Here is a 25219-nt window from a genome sequence, read left to right on the forward strand (position 1 = left end):
ATTCCCTAAACTCTCCTGCACTCCATCCTCCATCCAGCGTCCTTAAACGTATTTTTAACTCGAAGGTCACAAGCAACTCATTTTGCAATAAATGTTCGTTTCCCATAAATCGTACACTTTCAAAAATCCAATCTCACCCCTCCCCTCCAAATCTTCCCCATAACCCCTCCCCTCCAAATCTTCCCCATCACCCCTCCCCTCCAAATCTTCCCCATCACCCATCCCTTTCAAATCTCCCCCCTTGCCCCCTCCCTCCTAAACGACCCCCTCACCCCTCCCCGCCAAGACGCCCCCTCGCCCCTCCCCTCCTAGACTCCTGCCTCAACCCTCCCCTCCAAATCTCCCCCATATCCCATCCCTTTCAAATCCCTCCCCTTGCCCCTTCCCTCCCAAACTTCCCCCTCACCCCTCCCCTTCAAATCTCCCCACCCTCATTGCTTCTCAATTTCCCCCCTCTCACTCCCCCTCCTCAAAGCGTCCTCCCCGCTTCCTCCCCCTTCAAACTCTCACCTCCATCTCCCCAACCTTCTGCCTCGCTCTTCCCCCTCCTCAAATAACACCTCATTGTGGCTCACCCAATCACCATCAAACCTTTTGTCCGCCCCATCCTTCCCTTTCTCCGAGCTATTCTGAAATCTCTGACACACCTTCAACAGCTCTCCCTACCTCTTCCACCTCTTCCACATCTTACCCTACCCCTCCTCCCCCCTGTTCTGTATCTGATGCTCCCCCTTCCTCTTCATTAACGGTATGGACCTCAAACATCCGGGGCCTTCGTTCAAACTTAACTGATCTCTCCATACAGGTTGCTTCTGTCAAACCAGACGTGATCTGCTTAACAGAAACTTTCCTCCTTTATGATGTCTCTGATTCCATAGTATCTCTCCCGGGCTACTCCCTCCTCCGGTATGATAGACCTGAGCCTCGTCCTGGAGGCGGGGTTGCTATCTTTATCAAAAACTCTCTTCCTCACTCGCCCTGCACTGCACTCTCTCCACCTCACCCCCAGGAATACCTCTGGCTACGGCTTCCCCTTCGCTCCCACCTCTTGTTCATATGTGTGTTGTACCGTCCACCAAACAGTGATGACTCCATCTACATCTCGCTGTCTGATGATATGGACCAACTTCTATCTACTCATCCCAACTCTCTCTTCCTCATATGTGGTGATTTCAACTGTCATCATGCCAGTTGGCTGGGTGTGGGTACCTCTCTCACCAGCCATGGCTCCTCAGCAAAGGACTTCTGCGACTCACTGGGACTGACACAATCTGTCAATTTCCCGACCCGGATCTCAGTCAACGGAACATCTTCTCTTCTGGACTTGGTTATGACTAACTTCCCTGAAAATGTCTGCTGCTCTTCTTCTGCTCCGATCGGATCATCTGATCATGTCCTTGTTAAAGTGGACATCTCTCTGACCATCCTCAGGGAGCCTGCTCAGCGTCGACGAGTCTGGCATTTCACTCAGGCCAACTGGCACGGTCTTCAAGCAGCCATCAATCATCTGGACTGGTCTCCCATCTCTACCACCTCTGACATCAACTCATCCTGGGAATTCTTCCAAAGTAAATTGCTCTCTCTCATGCACAGATTTATCCCATCTCGTCTTCAGTTGTCATACCCTTCCTCCCGTCCATGGTACACGGAATCTTGTGGTGAGGCTGTTGCCCAGAAACAACTTGCCTTCGTCTCCTGGAAAGCAAATCCAACGGAAGGAAATCTCATTTCCTTTCACAAAGCCCGAAACAAGTGTGTGTCCACCCTCAGGAGAGCCAGGAAACAATATCTCTCCATTCTCAAGACCGAACTCTCTTATCTGTCTCCCTCTTCCAAATCCTGGTGGCGTCTGGTCAAATCCGTTTCTGGTGTTTGTTCCCCCTCCATCCCCTCCCTTACCTCAAACGGCTACACAGCTGACTCCGCACGTGAAAAAGCTGAATGCCTCAACTCTGTGTTTGCCTCTAAATCTTGTGTCCCAAACCCATCCCTCTCTGTACCCACCATACCCAGTCGTACCCTGCTGCTCCTGGACTCCGTGTCCTTTCCTCCTGACAAGGTGGAAAAGTTTCTGTCAACCCTCGACTCTGATTCTGCAACTGGACCCGACGGCATCAGCCCACGGGTCCTAAAATCCTGCTCTGCTGCTCTATCTCACCCTCTCTCTGTTCTCTTCACCCTCTCTTTTGCTCAAGGTCAACTGCCATCTGCTTGGAAATCAGCCAACATCACCGCTTTGCACAAAAAAGGTGCAAAAACAGATCCTAGCAACTACAGACCAATCAGCCTTCTCCCAATTATCAGAAAAGTCATGGAATCCATCATTGCTTCGGATATGAAATCTTTCCTCTTCTCCAATGGCTTGATCTCTGATCATCAATTTGGTTTCAGACCAGGTCACTCTACTCTGGACATTCTGCTTCTGCTGTCTCAACAATGGATGGAGGTCCTCAATGCCAAACAGGAAATTAGAGCTGTCTCCCTCGACATATCACGTGCCTTCGACACGGTCTGGCACCCCGCTCTGCTCACCAAACTCTCCTCCTTTGGTATCCATGGAAATCTCCACGCATGGCTGGCGGACTTCCTCTCTAGTCGTCGTCAACGTGTGGCCCTGAATGGGTTTCTCTCATCTCCTCTTCCTGTTCAGGCTGGAGTTCCCCAAGGCAGTGTTCTGGGCCCCGTGCTTTTTCTGGTCTTCATCAATGATCTCTCTGACTCTCTCGAAAATCCTCTCTATCTCTTTGCTGATGACTCCACTCTCTGCCGCTCCATTCCTCTTCCCTCAGATCGGCAGTCTGCTGCCTCCTCACTCTCTGAAGACCTGGACAAAATCACAGACTGGTCAAACAAGTGGAACATGTCTTTCAATCCTGACAAATCTCACACTCTTACTATGTCTCTCCGAAAAGATCGACTGGACAACCCTCCCATCTACTTTCTCAACAATCCTCTCCAAGAAGTTCTGTCGCTCAAGATTTTGGGTCTCACTATCTGCCATGATCTTTCTTGGGAAAACCACATTTCCAAGCTGGCCTCCAAAGCCAGTCGCCGACTGGGCATCCTCCGTCGTGCGAAGTCCTTCCTCGGCACACCTGAGCTCCTCACCACATACAAGGCTTTCATCCGCAGCTCAATGGAATACTGTTCTCCCCTATGGGCCGGTGCTCCTGCCTCACACCTAGCTCGGCTTCACGCTGTTGAAACCAAAGCTTTCAGAATTATTGGAATCTCCCGCGATGAAGCTATCTCTGAGGGCCTTTCACTCACTCACCGCAGGCAGGTAGGTGGTCTTTCTGTCTTCTACCGACTCCTCTCCGGCCTTGCACCCCCAGCTCTCTCTGTGCTCTGTCCCCCAAATATTCCTACAGGTCGCACAAGATCTGCCAGCAACCCTCTGATGGTTAAACTGCCGAAATCTCGGCTCTCTGCTCACCTTCACTCTTTCATTCCTCTTTTCTCCCGCCTCTGGAACAAACTCCCTCACTCCCTTCAATCCCACTCCTCCCTCCAGGTCTTTAAAACAGCTGTTCACCACCATCTCTTATCTTCCCCCATCCAAAACCTTGATCTTTTCTACCCCCGCTAATTCACCCCAGATCCACCTTGTTTGAAATTCCAACTTCTTTCCTGGAAGTCCTGGCAGTGTCCATATGTTTTATACCTCTCCCACCGCCCCCTTCCCACGCCCCCCCCCCAAAGCCCTCGCCCTCTCTCAGATCTCTCGATGTCTCCATGTCTCTCGGTCCCTGCTCTCAAATGTTGTTTGTGTCCTTCCCCCTCTCTCCCCATCTTGTCTACCGCTCCCTATGTTATATGTTTTATGTGTCGGTTTGTCTTTCTGTGTGATTAATGTTCGCTCTTTCACGAGCCTCGACCTTGTATACAAAAAAAAAAAAAAAAAAAAAAAAACGCAGTTTGAGAAGCGCGGGTTGAGCGAGGCGGAGCAGAGCGTGGTTAAAATGACGGGTATAGAGATCGCGACCCGGGGTATGGGGAAGCCGGCGACCGCTGAGGTAGAAGAGAAAATTTTAATAAAGCCAGCGGTCGTCGAAGAGAAAGAAATTAACAAATTAATTATAGTGGAAATTGGAATTGAAAAGACGACGGATGTAGTCCAGGAATTGAGGGGAGAGATGGATAATGTGCAAAGTCCATGCCCGCATCCTGATGCTGTGCTTGTTAATCCTTATAAAGATTTGCAGGTGCGTGTGGAGCGAAGAAGAAGAACCCCGAAGGTGAGACGGGCTGTGTATGGTGCTAAGAGGTTTTGCGGGAAGGTGTTTGGCGCAAAAAGAATTTTCGTGCGGATGGGATCGAGGCGTAACCCGGGCGCTCGTAAAAGGTCCGTGGTGCGCTTTATGGATGGCAATGGCGCGCGTGTGAGGAAAAAGTGTGCGTCGAAGAGTGAGTGTGTTACAAAGTGTGGGAGTAAAACCGAGTGCGAGCGAGAATGCACGTCGGAGTGTATGTGTGATGAGAGTGATATGGAGAGTGAGATGGATGAGGAGCAGGTGTGAGAATGCACACTTGGAATGGTTGAGCATGTGCGAGGAGGCACACCTGAGTTGGTGGTGGAGCGCGTGGTGGGGAGTGTTACAGGGGATGTAACGGAAGAGTGCACGCCCGTGGCGGTTACGGAGTACGTAACGGGGGAGAGTGCATGCGAGAAGTGTGCGAACGACGAGTGTGCGCCAAGGTGTGTTATGGAGTGTGCGGACAGCGAGTTGTGTGTAGCAGAGAGTGCGGTGGTGGAATTGATTGAGAGTATGGGATGTATGAGCAACGAACGGAACGAGTGGTGTGAGCATGTACGGGGAGCATCGACGTTGACCGGAGCAGCGTTTAGGCTGACGGATAGTCGACGCGAGCCCTCGGTCCGTGCCGGGCTTTGGGTACTGCGGGAACCGGCGAGGGTCGTAATCGCGGCGGTTTCAAAAGAACTGCCGTGCGCGATCCGCGCCGGGCCCTGCCCTGCACGATCGAGTCCGAGCTTTGCTAGGCAAGGCGACCGGCCCGGTTCGAGGGAAGGTAGGAGGGATCGGAACGGCACCCCCTGGTGGTGGCGGCGTTCCGGCCGGGCAGGATTGGGCCATCGGGCAGGAGACCGAAAGGCCCGCGCCGGGAGGGTGCTTTAAACCTTGGCCCAACCAAACCTCCTCCCCGAACCGAATGCCGGACAGACCCAACCTGCAGGCGACCAAACCACCCGCATTCATTGCTCGGCTTTGCGAAGCCGAGCTTTGAAAATGTAATGACGCACCGAGGCTCGAAGTTTAATGGACGATGGTAGGGATAGTGAATTTGATTGGCAAATTGGATTGGCAAATTTGATTGGCAAAAATTGGATGGGCAAAATTGATAGTGGGAGATGCCCGATGTAGAGGGATGATAAATCCACCATCCCTCACATCCACCGGGCACATGAGCAATAGTTTATGGGGTTTTGGCTGTGTAAACTAGCCCAGGAGGGTTAGGTTAATGATAGGAATTTGGAGAAAGATGACAGTAGGTAACTGTAGAGTTAAGTAGCGACATGATACCTGTAGTGGGGACGTAGAATAGATTAGATGGATTATAAGGGGCGACTGGGAAGCGCGAGTTTCAGAAGGGGTTAGTCAGCTTAGACGATGCAGTGTGTGTGAAGGAGGTGATTGAGCAGCGTATTGTGAAAAGTGTGATTGTGTATTGCATTGCATGAATGAGCCTAGGAGGAAAGACGGGTGCACGTGCCACCAGGTGTGCAGGTGCCACCAGGTGTGCAGGTGACACCAGGTTTGTGGGAACAGGTGTGCAGGTGAAGCACGGGTGAATGGAGTGTGGAATAAATGGTATGGAGTATGGAATGGATGGTGTGGAGTGAGTAGTGTGGAATATGTGGAGTGGAGTGGTTGGTGCGAAAGGAGTGGATGGGGAAGATGGACCCCTTTCACGAATACCTGGGGAGGGTAGTTTAAGAGTAGGTAGAGGGTATAGGTAAATTATGGTGGATATTGGCATCTGTGGTGCGTGTGGTAGAATGGTGTTTGGATGGGTGCATTAGTGGAGTGAAATGGCTGGGCGTGTGGCCTGTTAGTGTGTGTATGGTTATAAATGGGTACTCCGCCACTGTTAGTCTGTCGGCCAGGTGAGGCCGCAGGTAGGCTCTGGGAGCCAGTAGAGTTGTGAATGGGGCCCGAGGATCCGGAGGACGGACCCGGGTAGCCCGACGCCAGAGAGGGCGGTAGTGGGGTAAGGGAGCCAGAGGGCCTTCCCCAGGTAGATAGGTTAGAGAGAGGAGCTAGGCAAGCTCGGGAGGCAACTACAGTGGCGGAGGTGTGCAGGTGAGTAGACCTGCTGGTGAGCCACATGACCCAGCCCTGAAATTGTGCAAGGGCACAGGGAGTTGAATCGGGGGAGTGAGACCCCAAATTGGTGAGCGCCACAGATGGTCAGTGGGAATTGGATTTTCGAACCACATAGTGTAAGATGGCCAATGATTTGGCAGGGAAAGACCCCAGGTAGATTAAAAGTGTTAGTCATTTAGAAGTATAGTTAGGATTGAATTCTCTTCGCACCATCAACATCCACTCACCAAGGTGATATGACTCCACACCATGGTTGTTTTGTTTTTTTGTTGCAAATGTTTTGGTAATGTGAGACGCATCATGACGTGGGGGTGACATTGTGCTTGTTGTTCCATCTCTTCCTCCTTAGGAGGGATGGATGATGAATTGATTGATGGCAAATTTGGTTAGAAATTGGGATTGTGGACGAATTTGGTATTAGGGGAGATATGGGGAAGATGAGACAGTAGAGATGGAATTTGTAAATGTGTAGAGTTTTGTAAATATGGGGTAAGGGCAAGGGTAGAGTAGGTGACGGGGGGGGTGACGTACAATAGGGATGAGCTTTCTCCGCTCGCTCCCATGCGCACCTCACCTCTGCATTACCTTGTATTGATGTGTACCCTTGTGACCTTGCTCCGATGCTTGCTTTGTCCCTTCCTTCCCCACTCACGGCTTGTTCATTTTGGGTCCGGGGGGGGAGTGCACAGGTAGCGGCACTTGTGTGCCCGAACCGCCGCTGCACAGCCTGCCTGGATCGATGCACCACCTTATGGACCGCACGACTTGTGGCCGAGCACCACTTTATGGACCACACGTTTCTGTGGCCAAGCACCACACACTGATGGACCCCACGTGTTGGGGCCTGGCCCCTCTGCTGGGATGATGGCCAGAGAGAGTTCTTTGCTTGCGGACCACGGTGAGGTGGTGCCTTTTGCCATACAGGTGGACCACCCATAGTTGGCCCCTGTTGGCCCTAAATAAAAATTGACGCGTTGTGTGCCTTTTTATTATTTTCAAATAGGCAGAAAGCCACAAGATCAAGGACAACAACAAGAAACATCGGACCAGCAGAGGAAGCAGGAGCTGACAAGAACCGGTCAACAGTTTGTTTGCTTTTTATGTGTGAAATGAGCACTGGATGGTGCTTTGTGTGTTTCATGGTGCTTATTGGTGCTGATGGTGCTTTGGTGCTTTGTGATGCTCTTGTGCTCGGGGGTGCACTGCAATATCAATTGTGCATCCCCGGGCACTTGAGTATGGTGTATCGGTGCAGTGCAGTGCATGCTCTTCCTCTTTTCAAAACATCTTTCTTTTTGTCTCCCAAAATGACAGGTCCTGGGTTTGCAGTGTAAATGCAAATAGTGTCTTGTAAATAATGCTCCCCACCGGTTAAATGTATAGTTTGAAGACCATTCCGCAATTCGGTTATTCTGTGGGCATGAGTCTGTTAGGTAGGATGCAACGTAGCAGGCGGGACATACGTAGTTGTTTTAAAACTGTCGCACTCAAGGGTAAGGTTAATAGTAGAGGGCTACTACACCTGAGTGTCACATTAAATATAGTTATTTCAGGTCGGGACGACCCTAGAGGAAAAACCGGTGCTGTGTTACGGTTTTTAGAACCTTCACTAGTAAATGTTTCCCTTATAAATGTTCCCCTGTAAATATGCCCATCAATTGGCTTGTTAAAGATCGCACTCTAGTTAGTCCATGTACAACACGTAGCGAACCATAGGACCTCTCCGTAGTTCTTTCATTATTATGTGTTTCAGTTAAGGATCTGTTCCCAATAGTTGAATCTGTGTTGCATTAATCAAATAAGATAGGCCCCTTTCAATTTCCCCAATCGCCTCACCCGCGTCTCCGCAAAGTAACGGTCGAGCAGCGTTCGTTACTCCTTGCCTTGATGCGGTTGTTGGACCCAAACCGCCATTAGCCATGCGGTCAAGCCGAGGAAGGAGGGGGCGGAGCCGCCAGAACAAGGTGTGGCACGTCGATTCGTCATCGGAGGTGGAGTCAGCAAGCCCTTACCGACCAACCAGGGCTGGTGAGGTACCATCGCGGGCATGGCTCTATGAAGTACGCATTGATCTGGAGGCACGTAATATAAGTGCCAGCGCGAAGCCTTTTTGTGGAGATGGACGGAGATGAACGAGAGTCGACTTGGGTTGGAGACGACGCGTGGTCAGGTCTGGCTGAGAGAGACGAAGCTGCGCGGAGCCCTTTGACAAGCTGCTTCGAAAAGCCCGACCGCGTGAACGAATACGTGAAGCTGCCGCTGGCTGTTCGCTTCCAGCCTGGAGCGTGGACCTGGAGCGGACCTCCTTGCTGTGCCTCTGCCCGACCCTTCCAGCCCTGCTGTCCCACCTGGACCAGTCTCCTCCTTCCAGTCATTCCTACCTGCCATCCCCTTTCGTGTAAGTCTGTTTGTCTGTCCTGGGCGTTGGTAATTAATATAAGACTGTTTAAGGCTGCCCTGTGTATCTTCTTCTTCGTCCTGTATATTACTTTCGTTTCTTCTTCTTTGGGTTTGGTTTTGTATATAGTTAATAAATGTCTGTTATTTCTTACCTTTGGTTTCTTCTTTCCCCCGATCGCTTTCGTCCTGTCTCCAATTGAGTACCTGTGGCACGATTTGGCCAACGCTCGGAATCGGGTTAGTCAATTGCTAACAGCTCGAATCGCGGATTGCTAAACCGCTCGGCAAATACCATCTTGTCCGTGGTTCGAGCGGTACTTGTCTCCCTGTTTTGCGGAGGGATTGGTAAAGGTATTCGGGAGAACACCTTGACCAATAACCCTGACCAATTTCACCCCTCAAAGGAGCGTTACAACTACCAGGACTAGAGACGGCCAGCTTAACAGGCCAAGGCAATTAACCCCTCCTTGCTAAGGGGAGTGCCGTCTCTGAGATCCGTAACAATATATATATATACACACACACACACACACACACACACACACACACACACACACACACACACACACACACACACACACACACACACACACACACACACACACACACACACATATAGATAGATAGATAGATAGATAGATAGATGGATATATATATATATATATATATATATATATATATATATATATATATACACATGTATATATATACAGACTTGGCATTTAATATGGAATATATATTTTTTCTTGACTTGGGTTTACTTTCTTAACTCAGTATATCAATCTGGTGAGTTTCTTTTACACTTTGGTGATTTATTTGTTAAAAGAACCTTGTCACTAATTGTCTGTCACAGCAAGAAGTCAACAACAGGATTATATCACAGGTGGCGTGGCAAAATGTACAGACAGGTGCATTTGATGATTGGCTTCACAGTCGGGTATACAAGGGTTGTTGCGTTCTGTATTAGTGGAAAACAACTGCTGCAGGTCTCCAAAAGTTATTGCCACTTCCTCTGGAGATGGTCCGTCAACTCGACAATACTGTTTGTCATGGAGTGGTGGCTTTACGAAATTACGGCATGAAACGGCGTGCTATTGCTCGGCAGTATGGCATCACTCAAGGTCAGGTGTCAAATATCCTGAAACGAAATGCTTAGAGGGGTGTCCCTACTCCAATCCCGAGGCCAGGACGTCCCCGCAGAACCACAAGGAGGGATGATCACCAGCTGCACCGGTTAGTCCGCAATGGCCGTACCAAGTCAGCTAATCGGCTTAGGGCTGAGTGGCAGCAACTGACAAATGTGCCTGTATCCAGAAGGCTAGTCAACCAACGACTGGTTCAAGCAGGCTATCGTGCAAGGCGTCCCCTGAGAAAGCCACGCCTGACCAGACAACACCGCCAGCGCCGATTGCAGTGGGCCAGAGAGCACCGTCAATGGCAGCCAGGACACTGGAATCACGTGATCTTCAGTGACTAGTCTAGATTTCTGGTCTATCGTCAAGATGGCCGCGTCCGAGTGCGCAGACAAGTGCATGAAGCCTACAACAAAGATTGTATAGTGCCAAGAGTCCAAGCTGAAGGTTGTGGGGTGACTGTTTAGGCTGCTTTTCATGCAGGGGGCAAAACTGACCTGGTTGTTCTGAATGGAAACCTGAACCAGTTAAAGCACAGGGCCATTCTGGAAGAAACATTGCTTCCATTTGCTCGTGCAGCCTTTCGAGGAAACTTTGTCTTCCAAGATGACAATGCACGGCCTCATCGTGCTCGCATGATCCAACACTTTCTTGCTGACCGTGGTGTAGAGCATATGGAGTGGCCTGCCATGTCCCCGGATATGAATCCGATAGAGAACTTGTGGGCAGAATTAACGCATCAAATCGACCACTTGGACCAGCAGCCGACCTCTGTGCGTGAATTGCAGCAGGCTATTGTCACTGCATGGCAAGCGATTCCTGTCCAAACCTTTGCAAATCTCGTGAACTGCATGCCTCAACGTGTACGTGCTCTCCTGAATGCTCGTGGGGGTTACACGAAGTACTGAACTGTAATTTTACTGTCCGTAATCCCAGTCGTAATTTAACTTTTGTTTTTGTTTAAAAAAGTTTTTGCTAATGTGCAAAATGAAGCCATACTTCTGGAAAACGTACAGAAGTTTAACACAATACTGTCCATGAATTGGGTTCGATATCAGTTTACATCACTTTCAAGGATCAATTTATTTGCTTCGAAATGTCAAATGTGGTTTTTGTTTCTTTTAAAGGTCACATTAACAAAATCTAGAATAATGTCAACATAATTCCAATGAACTTTTGGTTCTAAGTCATCTTGAAAAGTAAGTTCACCCCCACAAAAAAAAATTCCATATTAAATGCCAAGTCTGTGTGTGTGTATATATATATATATATATATATATATATATATATATATATATATATATATATATATATATATATATATATATATATATATAATATATATAGTCAGGTATACATATATATACAGTCACGTGAAAAAGTAAGTACACCCCATGTAAAGTTTTGACTTTTTCAACATATTTCAACATACAGCTATTTGATCTTCATTTCAACAATATTGATCGATAAAGGTGATATAATATAACAAATATCATGAAACATTTACATTTTGTAGTCCATTGTATAATTTAAATAAACATGAATGCAAATTTTGCATGTGGAAAAAGTAAGTACACCCTTGGCTCTAATAGGTGGTATTGCCCCCTTCGGCAGAAACAACCTCAAGTAGGCGTTTCTTATAACTGTCTACCAGTCTCTGACATGGACTGGGTGAAATTTTTGCCCACTCCTCCATGCAGAATTCTTTCAGCTGTGCGATGTTTGAGGGATTTCTTGCATGCACAGCTCGTTTCAAACCCCCCACAACATCACGATGGGATTTACATCCGGGCTTTGACTTGGCCATTCCAGAACCCTCCATTTCTTTCTTTTCAACCATTCCTTGGTGGATTTACTGGTATGTTAAGGGTCATTGTCATGTTGCAAGGTCCACCTTTGGTGGAGCTTCAACTTTTTGACAGATGGCCTCACATTATCCTCAAGCACCCTCTGGCACAATGAAGATTTCATAGTGGATTCTATGATGTTGAGCTGCCCCAAACCATAATATTTCCACCACTATGCTTTACAGTTGGTATCAGGTTCTTGTGGTCAAATGCTGTCTTTGGTTTTCGCCAAACATGTCTTCTGGTACTGTGGCCAAGTAGCTCTCTCTACCTTTGACTCATCTGTCCAGAGCACATTGTTCCAGAAGTGCTGGTCTTTGCCTAGGTGTTCATTGGCAAACTTTCGTCTTGCCCTGATGTTCTTTCTGGACAGCAAAGGTTTCCTCCTGGCACACCTCTCATGTAGATCAAATTTGTGCAGCCTCTTTCTCATGGTAGACTCGTGCACTTTGACATCAACAGTGGCAAGAGCTACCTGTAGGTCCCTTGATGACATTCTGGGGTTCTTAGAGACTTCTTTCACTATCTTGCGGTCTGCGCTCGGGCTGAACTTGCTGGGGCAGCCTGGCCTGAACAAGTTGGCAGTTGTTTGGAATCTTCTCCACTTGTAGATGATGAGTCGAATGATTGATTTCAAATTGTTTGGAGATCTTTTTAAATCCCTTCGCAGACTCGGAGGCATCTATAATAATAATAATAATAATAAAATAATAATAATAATAAAGGAGTCTTATATAGCCCCATCAATCAGAGTTAACGACCCTCATGGCGCTTTACATTATCATGCAAATGCACACACACCGCACACACATACACACACACACACACACACACACACACACACACACACACACACACACACACACACACACACAGACACACACACAGACACACCTTCACTCTTGTCCTATTCCTCTCCCTCCCCATTCAAAACCCACAGATGTGAACTCTCCCCCTCCTCCCCCTCCATCCCCCGCACACGTACACAGACATACTCTCGATCTCCGTCCCACCTCAAACCAAAGGAAAAACTGGACTTGTACTTTGAAAGACTTGTGAAACAGATAGACTTTGAGGGAGGTTTTAAAGGCAGGAAGAGAGTCAACATGTCGAACAGAGGAAGGCGAGTCATTCCAGAGCAGAGGTGGAGCAAAAGAAAAAGATTTCTCGCCAAACGACTTGGTGCTGGTGCGCGGTGGCTCTAAGGTCATAGAGTCGTCACTTTAACGAAGCCGTCGCTGAGGTATATAGAGAGTAGGCAAATCGGAAAGATAGTGAGGTCCCGCTCCACACAATGATTTATAACATAGTGTGCAAATTTTGTATTGCACACGAGCAGAGACAGGCAGCCAGTGTGAAGATTCAAGAAGCGGAGTAACATGGTCAGACTTCTTCGCCTTACAGACAAGACGAGCGGCAGAGTTTTGAACCTTTTGTAACTTATCCAAGAGAAACTGAGGGCTGCCAGCATACAAAGAATGACAATAGTCTAGCCTTGAGAGAACAAGGGCACAGACCAGAGTTAGAGCAGCTTGAGGAGTAAGAAAGTGGCGAATGGATGCGATCTTTCGCAGCTGAAATTATGCTGATTTGCAAGTTTCAAGTACTTGCTTGGAAAATGTCATGTTACAGTCTAAAATCGCACCAAGATTCTTGGCCGACGAAACAAAGTTTACATCGCTTTCACCAACATGAATAATGGTAGGAAGTGAACATTGTAGAGGACATATGTGCGATCTTACAATCATAGACTCTGTTTTAGCATCGTTCAGCTGAAGTTTGTTTTGGGTCATCCACGCCTTCACGTCGGCAATACAGCCTTCTAGCACTTTAACAGTGGGCACAATTTGTTGAATCGTGCTTCCTTTGTACAGCTGATTGTCGTCCGTAAAGGCGTGGTGATCAACTGAATGTCTGGCGACAAGATCAAATAGAGGCTGAGTGTACAAAAGAAAGAGGATAGGTCCCAGGACTGAGCCCTGGGGAACGCAAAAGGAAAGTGGAGAAGGGGCTGATTTCTGGCCATTGACAGTAATTGTTTGCGCTCTATCAGTAAGATAGGACATCAGCCAAGAAAGGGGAATACCAGTTATACCAAATGTGAGTTCAAGACGACGAATTAAGACACTATGGTCAATCGTGTCAAAGGCGGCAGACAAGTCTAGAAGAGCAAGAACGGAAACCTTACCACAGTCGAGAGGTCAGAAGATCATTGGTTATTCTTAGGAGAGCGGTCTCGGTGCTATGGTCTGGTCTATATGCCGACTGGCGAGAATTGAAAAGATTATTTGAAACTAGATGGTCATTCATCTGTGATAGCACAATTCTTTCTGTGATCTTTGACAGGAAAGACAGGTTGGAGATAGGACGGTAATTTTTCATGTCGTTAAGGTCAAGGGTGGGCTTTTTAAGAAGTGGTTTAACAAGAGCTTGCTTAAAGAGAAGCGGAAATGAACCAGTAGTCAGAGAATCATTGATAACTGCAGTGATAAATGGGAGGAGGATGTCCAAACACTCAGTAAACAAATCGTTGGGAAGGGGGGTCGAGATCACATGTTTTTGTGTTTGTCTTGAGGATTGTACATTTGACAACTTCCTCAGTAACAGGAGTAAACGAACTGAGAGGTCGTCCGTGAAAGCAGTGTTCAGCATCATTGAAGGAAAGGAGTGACTGCTTGTCAAGATTGTTTCTTATTGACTGAATTTTATTGTGAAAGAAATGCAGGAAGCATTGGGGTAGTTCGTTTTGAGGAAATACAGTGGGAAGAACGGATTATTTTTGGTGGCAAGAAGGCAGTTGGTAATGCTGAACAGTTGCTTGCAGGAGGAGCTCCAAGTAATCCGATCAGAAATATATGACGTTTTTGCTTTCAGAATGATTTTTATGACGAGTCTTTTAGCTATGTTATACAACTGTTTATGGACTGTGAGGCCAGTCTTCAGCCACTGTCTCTCGGCACGTCGTCGTTCCTTTTTGGCAGCAGTGACTTCGTCGCTGACTGCGCTGAACCATGGAGTACTTCTGCATCTGGAAATGGCGCGCCGTGTCGCTGGAGCATGACAGTCCAACGCTGTGCGGAGGCAAGAGTCAAGGTTTTCTGCAGTGAAGAACGAACGGCCAGAGAGACAGGTGTGAAGGTCCTCTTTAAAGGCGGAACGGTCGATGGCATGGATGTTGCGGGCGGTGATGAAGGTGGGCAGAAGACGAGGAACAGAAATACTCAGGTGGCTGGTGACACAGAAGTGGTCCGAGGTGATAGCACAGGTCACTGACGTGGACTGCACCAACTGATCATCGCATCTGTGCACTAACCAATCCAGGATGTGTCCTTTAATGTGTGTAGGTTGGGAGACAGACTGAGACAGACTAAAAGTAGAAAGGAGGTCAATGATCTTTGAAGTGAGAGGATGTTGTGGTTGGTCGTAGTGGACGTTGAAATCTCCAAGAATCAGGACGAAACCAGGAAGAGTATTGCAGTGGTCAAGCAGATTAGGAAGCTGGGTCACGATCATAGTCAGTAAGCTAGTTTTTCCGGTTAGGTGGAGGTCGGTAGAGGCAGAAGAAATGAAGAGTGTTTTCTGACAGAGTGAAGGTGACATGGGCTAGCTCGTAGGATAAATGGTCGAACGAAAAAGTAGTGGTGAAGGAGACAAAGGGAGAGAAGTTGTCTCTGAAAATAACAGCCACGCCCCCACCTCTAGAGGAGCGAGGAAATGACTGCAGGGTGTATCCAAGTGGGGTGAGATCAGCACATCTCGCTTCGTCGCCACTGGGTCGGAGCCAAGTTTCGGTCAGAAAAAGCACGTCTAAAGCATTATCTTGAATAAAAGAGGTAATTTCAGTTCGCTTTTCAGGACTACTTACAGACTGAGCGTTGAATAAGGCGAGAGACAGGTCAGAATGGTGTTGATTTGGTGCTGTGTATGTTCTACAGGGATAGATGAGGTTATTGAAGTTGACAGGGGACACTTTTTCGCAGGAATTATTAAAATGTGGGCCTGGCCATCGCTGGTCGCGAAGAGAAATCACAATCGGTATTTTTCTCTGCTTTCTCCTCCCGCCTCGCTTTGTGCATTTTCTCGGGAGACCAACGCTGATTTAAAGTTCTCTAAGGCCTGAGACAAGTCGAGGAGTCAATCAAGTGGTGTTGTTTAAAGACAAAAGTTTTTGCCGAGTGTAGCGAATAGGCCTCGGGACAGAAGAGTTAGAGCGGATAGTCGAGCTCAGTACATGTCGTGGTGCGTGCCAAGGTGGGGCGAGCGGTGGGACGAGCGATGGGGCGAGACGGGAAAAGAACTGTCTTGTTGAGAGGCGCACATCGGGGCTACGTGATGCGCAGCGAAAAAACATGGCGGGTACTCACGGTTCGAAATTGTCAACTTGATGGCGAGTAAAATCCAAAATACTGCAAATCTCATGGGCAGACACGCCGCCAGAAGCCAGGAAACGAAAGAGGGATCCATCACAGTCACACAGTCATTCACACAAAGCACAACATGACAGCACACACTAAATCCAATGGAATCAATCAAATACACAGGACGACCGACTCAGCTCAGCCTGCTAGGCGAGTGACCCGGAAGTAACGATGTCCGTGGACGTCCGCGTCCGCAATAACCTTCTTTCTCTTTCTAAAGGCCTCAGAGAGCTCTTTTGATCTAGGCATGGTGACGCCGCCCACTTCAACAACAAAGAGCAAACCAAACTAAATGTCTGAGGTTTAAATAAGACAGCTTCCTCCAAGATCCTCTCTAACGATGTTCTAATCATTTGCACCTGAGCTGGTGCACCTGATTCTAATTTTAGGTATTTGAAGTAGTGATAAATGTAGGGGTGTACTTACTTTTTCCACATGCGAAATTTGCATTTATGTATATTTAAATTATACAATGGACTACAAAATCTAAATGTTTCATGATATTTGTTATATTATATCACCTTTATCGATCAATATTGTTGAAATGAAGATCAAATAGCTGTATGTTGAAATATGTTGAAAAAGTCAAAACTTTACATGGGGTGTACTTACTTTTTCACGTGACTATGTATATTTATGAACACGCATGCACACACACCTCTGCAATGATTTTGTTCTAAGGTGGCTACGACCACAGTATATTTGGCTGGCAGAGAAAATCAGAAAATCAAAACCTGCTACTTCAGTATAATGATCTCATAACAAATTTTAATGACGCATTTCTTTCATTTTGAGCAATATATTTTTTATACGGAGATTATAAAAAATATCAACAGAGGATTCAATGTTTGCAGGCTTACCTTCCAGCTATATTGAAAGTTGTAAAAATATGATAGTGCTATAGCCCACAGGGTGATTGACAGCACAGACAGGATAATTGTCAGAAGCTTATGGCATGTTAAGTGCAAACAGCTCTGCAATGTCTTTCGTGAATTCTGCAAGCAAATAAAACATTAGAAACATCCGCAAGATTTGATTATTGCCTTTGTAATTAATAAGAGACTTACAAAATGATGTATGAATGCTAAGGAGGCCTTTCATGCATGTTCGTTTTCAGTGACACATTTATGCTCATCCGGACACTTTTAATCTGCCGTTGATTGGGTGAAATCTGGAAGTGAAATAGCTGCAGTCGATATGTAAAACACACACATGCACCTCAGATATGTCATTCCCATGAGTGTTCTCATGCACCCAAACCCACACACCTCATGACCTCATTGCACCCAAACCAAATACAGTGTCTCCCTGAGGGAAATCTGCCTGATAAATTCAGCTTTCACATAAGTATAGCTGGCATAAGCATTGGTTACCATTACTTGATAAAACTCGCAGCATCATCTTTCAATTGCAGACATCTATGAAATAAATCACCAAGCCTGCCATGTTCACAGGAACCATTCCAACAAGGTTCAAAGTCCATTGGGAAGGAGGTAGGAGGGGGTAGTTTTCCAAGTATTTTCGGCTTCTTTTAGAAGCTTTGCGAGACATTTTATGTAACAATCCTTATCTCGCACACACCATATACTTTATGGTGCCTCGAACACCACAATCTCTAGGGGTTTCTGTGTATGCGCAGAGAGCACTCTGGGTCGGACTATGTCATTTTTCAAGTCGTGTATTGGTCATGCATATATATATGTATATATATATATATATATATATATATATATATATATATATATATATATATATATAATTATATATATAATTATATATATATATATATATATATATATATATATATATATATATATATATATAATTATATATATATATATATATATATATATATATATATAGTATATATAATTATTTATATATATATATATATATATATATATATATATATATATATATATATATAGATGGATATATATATATATAGATGGATATATATATATATAGATGGATATATATATATATAGATGGATATATATATATAGATAGATAGATATATATATATATATATACACAGACTTGGCATTTAATATGGAATATATTTTTTTTCTTGACTTGGGTTTACTTTCTTAACTCAGTATATCAATCTGGTGAGTTTCTTTTACACTTTGGTGATTTATTTGTTGAAAGAACCATCTCACTGATTGTCTGTCGCAGCAAGAAGACAACAACAGGATTATATCACAGGTGGCGTGGCAAAATGTACGGACAGGTGCATTTGATGATTGGTTTCACAGTCGGGTATACAAGGATTGTTGCGTTCTGTATTAGTGGAAAACAACTGCTGCACGTTTCCAAAGGTTATTGCCGCTTCCTCTGGAGATGGTCCGTCAACTCGACAATGCTGTTTGTCATGGAGTGGTGGCTTTACGAAATTACGGCATGAAACAACGTGCTATTGCTCGGCAGTATGGCATCACTCAAGGTCAGGTGTCAAAGATCCTGAAACGAAATGCTCAGAGGGGTGTCCCTACTCCAATACCGAGGCCAGGACGTCCCCGTAGAACCACAAGGAGGGATGATCGCCAGCTGCACCGGTTAGTCCGCAATGGCCGTACCAAGTCAGCTAATCGGCTTGGGGCTGAGTGGCAGCAACTGATAAATGTGCCTGTATCCAGAAGGCTATTCAACCAACGATTGGTTCAAGCAGGCTATCGTGCCAGGCATCCCCTGAAAAAGCCACGCCTGACCAGACAACACTGCCAGCGCCGATTGCAGTGGGCCAGAGAGCACCGTCAATGGCAGCCAGGACACTGCAATCACGTGATCTTCAGTGGCGAGTCTAGATTTCTGGTCTATCGTCAAGATGGCTGCGTCCGAGTGCGCAGACAAGTGCATGAAGCCTACAACAAAGATTGTATAGTGCCAAGAGTCCAAGCTGGAGGTGGTGGGGTGACCGTTTGGGCTGCTTTTCATGCAGGGGGCAAAACTGACCTGGTTGTTCTGAATGGAAACCTGAACCAGTTCAAGTACAGGGCCATTCTGGAAGAAACATTGCTTCCATTTGCTCATGCAGCCTTTCGAGGAAACTTTGTCTTCCAAGATGACAATACACGGCCTCATCGTGCTCGCATGATCCAACACTTTCTTGCTGACCGTGGTGTAGAGCATATGGAGTGGCCTGCCATGTCCCCGGATATGAATCCGATAGAGAACTTGTGAGCAGAAATAACGCGTCAAATCTACCACTTGGACCAGCAGCCGACCTCTGTGCGTGAATTGCAGCAGGCTATTGTCACTGCATGGCAAGCGATTCCTGTCCAAACCTTGGCAAATCTCATGAACAGCATGCCTCAACGTGTACGTGCTCTCCTGAATGCTCGTGGGGGTTACACGAAGAACTGAACTGTAATTATACTGTCCGTAATCCCAGTCGTAATTTAAGTTTTGTTTTTGTTTAAAAATTTTTTGGCTAATGTGCAAAATAAAGAGATACTTCTGGAAAACGTACAGAAGTTTAACACAGTACTGTCCATGAATTGAGTTCGATATCAGTTCACATCACTTTCAAGGATCAATTTATTTGTTTAGAAATGTCAAATGTGGTTTTTGTTTCTTTTAAAGGTCACATTAACAAAATCTAGAATAATTTCAACATAATTCCAATTAACTTTTGGTTCTAAGACATCTTGAAAAGTAAGTTCACCCCCAGAAAAAAAAAAATTCCATATTAAATGCCAAGTCTGTGTGTATATATATATATATATATATATATATATATATATATATATATATATATATATATATATATATATATATATATATATATATATATATATATATATATATATATATATATACACACACATATACACACACACACACACACCGACACACACATCAGTCACTATGCGACCTTCATATCAGTGGAGAACCGCCAGCACGGTGTCCCATACAGCTGCTGCTGCACCTTGCTGGGAGCGATAAGCACCGCCTGCCGCACGGTAACGTTATCTCTGGTATCCACTCATCATATGGAGTCGACCTGGTTGCGGTTGGGAGTTACTAATAATGGTATCTGTAATCTGGTTCTCCAACCTATATGAGCGGACAACATGACGTCATCGCCATGCATGTCCGCATTGCCTGCAAAGCTCCAGAGGAACCATCTAGCAGTGCGTCATTACGGATTATCTGTTCAGATATTCAGATATCTATTCAGATACGTGACATCATTGCCTGCTAGCATCAGACTATCGTACTCCATTGCCTATTTATGCATTTTATATATTTATATAAACTTTTTTTTTTTTGACTTCCGGTCCCTCGAGTGACGAGGCTTGCTTCGATCTCGCCACGGCATCAAAGTTTGAGTGTCTTCCCGTTCGTGTCTTTGTCAAATTTCCGCTGGGTATTTTGTTGTGTATGTGTTATTGTGTGTTTCTATTTGGTTTTGGTTTTGTAGTTGTTGCAAATTTGTGTGTAATTAGTCGTTTTTTTTGTTCGCGCCTCGTCCGCGGCCTGGTCTCTCCGGGCTCCCTCCCCCCCGTCAGTGTTTTGTGAATATGGGTTCTTTCCTTCATAGTATTTGCTTGTTTCTTTGATTTTCTTTTCTCCCCCCTACCTCTCACGAACATCTTACCCTTTGTCCAGCGTTTTGAAAACAGAACAAACAAATAAACAAACAAAAATAATTATATATTGATTCTTTCTCTCCTCCCGGACACGTGCTTGTTCGCTCTCCTCCTCGTCTCGACTTGTGCCCCGCCCCCTATATCTCGTTTTTCTTCCACCTCTGCTCCTGCTTTCTCAAATCCACGTTCTCACTTAGAGACTTTTCCCAGATTGTTTTTCATGGTTTTGTTTAAATATTATTGAAATATGTTTAAACCAGCCGTGATGCTGATGCCGCCCTCCCCCCCCCCCCCCTCCCCAGAATTTCCATGTTTTAAACGTTTCCCAGTGTTTACCCTGGATTAGAATAGGTACACCGTACCCCTGCGTGTCATAAGAGACGACTAAGAGGGTTGGCGTCAGGAAGGGCATCCGGCCATAAAAACATTGCCTCAAAAAGAGAACCATGACAATTACAACTACATATGGGCAGGGTACAGCCCGAAGTGGAGATCGGTTTCTGAGGTTTGGGATATGGAATGTAGAGACAATGACAGGGAGATCAGGAGAAGTGGTGGAAGTATTGGTCAGAAGAAGAGTGGACATATGTTGTGTGCAAGAGACGAGATGGAAGGGAAGTAGTGTGAGAATGGTGAAGGGTAGGCAGGGACAGAAATACAAGTTTATGTGGCAAGGGTGCCCGGAGGGCGTGAATGGTGTTGGTGTCCTGTTTTCTGAGGAGTTTGTAGACAGTGTGGTGAGTGTGACTCGAGTGAGTGATAGGTTGATGATGGTGAAAATGATGATTGGAGGTTTTCTGAGGAGTTTGTAGACAGTGTGGTGAGTGTGACTCGAGTGAGTGATAGGTTGATGATGGTGAAAATGATGATTGGAAAGCTCTTGGTGAACGTCATCTCGGGATATGCTCCGCAGGTTGGTCGAAGCGATGAAGAGAAGGACAAGTTCTGGTGTGCGATAGAGAAGCTGATGGAAAACGTGAAAGATGAGGAAGTTGTTGTGGTAGGAGGAGACCTAAATGGACATGTGGGAAGGAGTATGGATGGTTTTGAGGGAGTTCATGGGGGTTACGGATATGGTGTGAGAAATGGAGAAGGTGAAAGGATTTTCGAGTTTGCTGATGGAGCTGATTTGTTGATTTTAAATACTCAGTTCCAGAAAGAGGATAATAAGCTTGTTACATACACGTCAGGTGGGTCGACGACAACCGTTGACTACCTGATGGTGCGTAGGCGAGATAGGGGGCACCTCCGGGACACAAAGGTGATCCCGGGGGAGGAGGCTGTTTCACAGCACCACTTGGTTGTCTGCGACATAAGGGTGAAAGGTGTGAGGAGAGCTCGGCGGGTGAAGTACCAACCGAGAATGAAGGTGTGGAGGTTGAAAGAGGTGACAGTAAGGGAGGCATTAATGGAGAGGCTGAGTAGGGTCGAGGTTGATGTGGTTGAGCTTGAAAGTGGTTGGATGTCAATGAAAGCTAGTCTGTTGGGAGCCGTTGGTGAGGTATGTTGATGGCCAAAAGGACCACCGAGGCACTCGGAAACATGGTGGTGGGATGATGAAGTTGGAAACAGGATTGACGAGAAGAGGAAGAACTTCAAGGAGTGGCAGAAGGCAAAGGGTATGGGAGCAGAAACAGCAGAGCATGAAGTTATAAGGCAGCCAGGAAGGCTGCAAAGAAAGAGATAGCAAAGGCACAGGAGGCATGCAGGAAAATGTTCAGAGAACGCTTGGATTCGGAAGAGGGCCAGAAAGCATTATTCAGGATTGCAAAGCAGATAGCGAAAGAGAGGTGTGATGTGATGGGGGTGAGTTGCTTGAAGGATGAAGTGGGACAAATCATTGTCGACCCAGATGGAATTAAAGAAAGATGGAAAAGATATATGGAAATGCTGTTGAATATAGAGAATGAATTGGGATGGCAACATAGAGAGTAACCCAGTTTTAGGACCGGCAGAGAAGATAACTGAGAAGGAGGTTGAGGAAGCGATAAAAGCAATGAAGGATAGAAAAGCGGGAGGGCCGACGGGAGTTGTGGGAGATATGTTGAAGGCAGCAGGAAGTTGGGGTGTAAAGAGAATGACAGAGATCTGTAATCTGGTAGTGAAAGAAGGCCGCATTCCAGTGGATTGGGAACTGAGTACCCTCGTCCCGCTATACAAGGGGAAAGGTGACCCTCTGGAGTGTGGCTCGTACCGAGCGATAAAGTTATTGGAGCATGGAATGAAGGTATTGGAAAGGGTGTTGGAGAGGAGGATAAGGAAGAAAGTGAAGATCGACGAAATGCAGTTTGGATTTATGCCAGGAAGAGTAATGACAGATGTGCTGTTCATTGTGAGGCAGTTGCAGGAGAAGTACATGGAGAAGAGGAAGAAGTTGTTTCTTTTGTTTGTTGATCTGGAGAAAGCATTCGATAGGGTTCCACGCAAAGTATTGACATGGGCATTGAGGAAGTTAGGAGTGGAGGAATGGTTGATCAGAGTCGTGATGGCAATGTACAAAAGAGCGCGCACAGCTGTAAGGACGAAGGACGGGAACAGTGGCGAGTTTGAGGTGAAGGTGGGAGTGCATCAGGGGTCGGTACTAAGTTCACTACTATTTGTAGCTGTGATGGAGGTGCTGGCTCAGAACGTAAAGGAGGGTTTACCGTGGGAGCTGTTGTATGCAGATGATCTGGTGTTGACTGCGGAAAGTATGGATGGACTGAAGGAAAAGATGAACAAGTGGAAGGAATGTATGGAGACAAAAGGTCTGAAGGTGAATATCGGAAAGACGAAGGTGATGGCAAGTGGTAAAGCATGTGGTGAGGTGGAAAGAACTGGGAAGTGGCCCTGTGCTGTGTGTAGGAAGGGTGTCGGAGTGAACTCCATTCAATGTACAATGTGCGCAGAGTGGGTTCATCAAAAATGTAGTGGTCTGAGAGGGTCATTAACCAGTGTGGCAGCTACATTCAAATGTAAGGTGTGCACAGAGGGAGCTGCAGATGGAGGAAATGTTGAGTTGCATCTTGGAGACGGCGTGAAGCTGGAAGGTGTGAAAACATTTTGCTACCTCGGAGACATGCTGAATGGAGAAGGTGGATCAGACTCGGCAACGGTTGCTAGGGTGAGATGTGCATGGAAGAAGTTTCGGTTCGGGAACTGAATGGCATGCTGATGATGAGGGGAGTGTCGTTGAAGCTGAAGGGAAAGGTGTATGCTGCATGTGTGAGAAGTGTTATGATTTATGGGAGCGAGACATGGGTAATGAACGTAGAGTAGCAACGAAGGTTGGAAAGGGTGGAAATGCGAATGGTTCGACGGATGTGCGGAGTATCGTTGAGAGAGAGGAAGACAAATGATGAATTGCGAAAGATGATGGGAATAGAGCCTGTGATTGATGCTGTGAAGAGGAACAGGTTGAGATGGTTTGGTCATGTGTTGAGGAAGGATGAAAGGACTGGTTGAGAAGAGTGATGGAAATGAATGTAGAAGGAAGTAGAGGACGGGGAAGACCGAGAAAGACTTGGCTAAAGATGGTGGAAGAAGAAATGCAGGCAAGGGGGTTAACAAGGAGAGATGCAGAAAATAGGGCAAAATGGAGAAGATTGTCATGGGGACCGCAAGGCTAACCCCCGCTCTAGTAGGGAAAATGGCCTTTAAAATGCATGTTGTTGTTGTGTGTGTATATATATATATATAGATATAGATATATATATATATATATAAAGATATATATATATATATATATATATATATATATATATATATATATATATACTGAAACGCAAAAGAAACTTACCACCTTTGAAACCTTTAAATATCAACAATAACACTGCGTGTAGTAAATGTGTGAACTTATTTGTGGACAATAGTGTCCTCACTGTCAGACAAAACGGTCATGGATGGTCATTTGAACCTTCAATGGTCACTTCATAGCACAGCTGTTGAACAGCCGTTTTGACTGTCAGTGATTAGCCAAGGGGTACGGGATGATTTTAATGAGCTGCACGTGATGTCTTGATATTGGCTTTAAAAAGGCCAGTGCAAAATGGGCATTTCAATCAACATGCCACGATTGTCAAGGGATCAACGGCAGCGTGCCCTGGGCATGCTGCAAGGCGGACTGAGCTACCGTGAGGTGGCACGTCGCCTTGGCTGTTCACACCAGACGATATCGGCCCTGGTGGACAGAGACACCCTCCACAACTCTGCAGATGACAGACCTCGATCAGGGAGGCCAAGAGTCACCACTGCAAGGCAGGACAGGCAGATGGTCCGAAGTCACCTGCGGGATCGATTCCGTCCAGCATCCCGCACTGCGGCAGAAACTCCGGGGCGTGCAAACCCACGGATCTCCAATGATACTGCACGAAGACGACTGCATGACTATGGTCTGACTGCCAGAAGACCATACAGAGGCCCCGTGATGACGGCTGCCCATCGCCGCAATCGACAGAGATGGTGCCAGCAGCATCAGCGGTGGACCTTGGCGCAGTGGAA

The 25219-nt window shown here is 46.3% G+C and overlaps 1 protein-coding gene across 5 annotated transcripts in view; it reads right to left on the reverse strand.

The window, feature by feature from the left end:
• LOC137424922 (SID1 transmembrane family member 1) overlaps positions 1 to 25219 on the reverse strand; it is a 132406-nt gene that overhangs the window by 8665 nt on the left and 98522 nt on the right. For all 5 annotated transcript variants that reach the window (XM_068112823.2, XM_078776074.1, XM_078776073.1 and 2 more), the window contains one exon: positions 17006 to 17140. In XM_068112823.2, the coding sequence (XP_067968924.2) occupies positions 17006 to 17140 (135 nt within the window). The remainder of the gene's footprint in view (positions 1 to 17005; positions 17141 to 25219) is intronic.

This window comes from Myxine glutinosa, chromosome 4 (assembly GCF_964187855.1).
Source record: "Myxine glutinosa chromosome 4, kmMyxGlut1.1, whole genome shotgun sequence".
NCBI lineage: Eukaryota > Metazoa > Chordata > Myxini > Myxiniformes > Myxinidae > Myxine > Myxine glutinosa.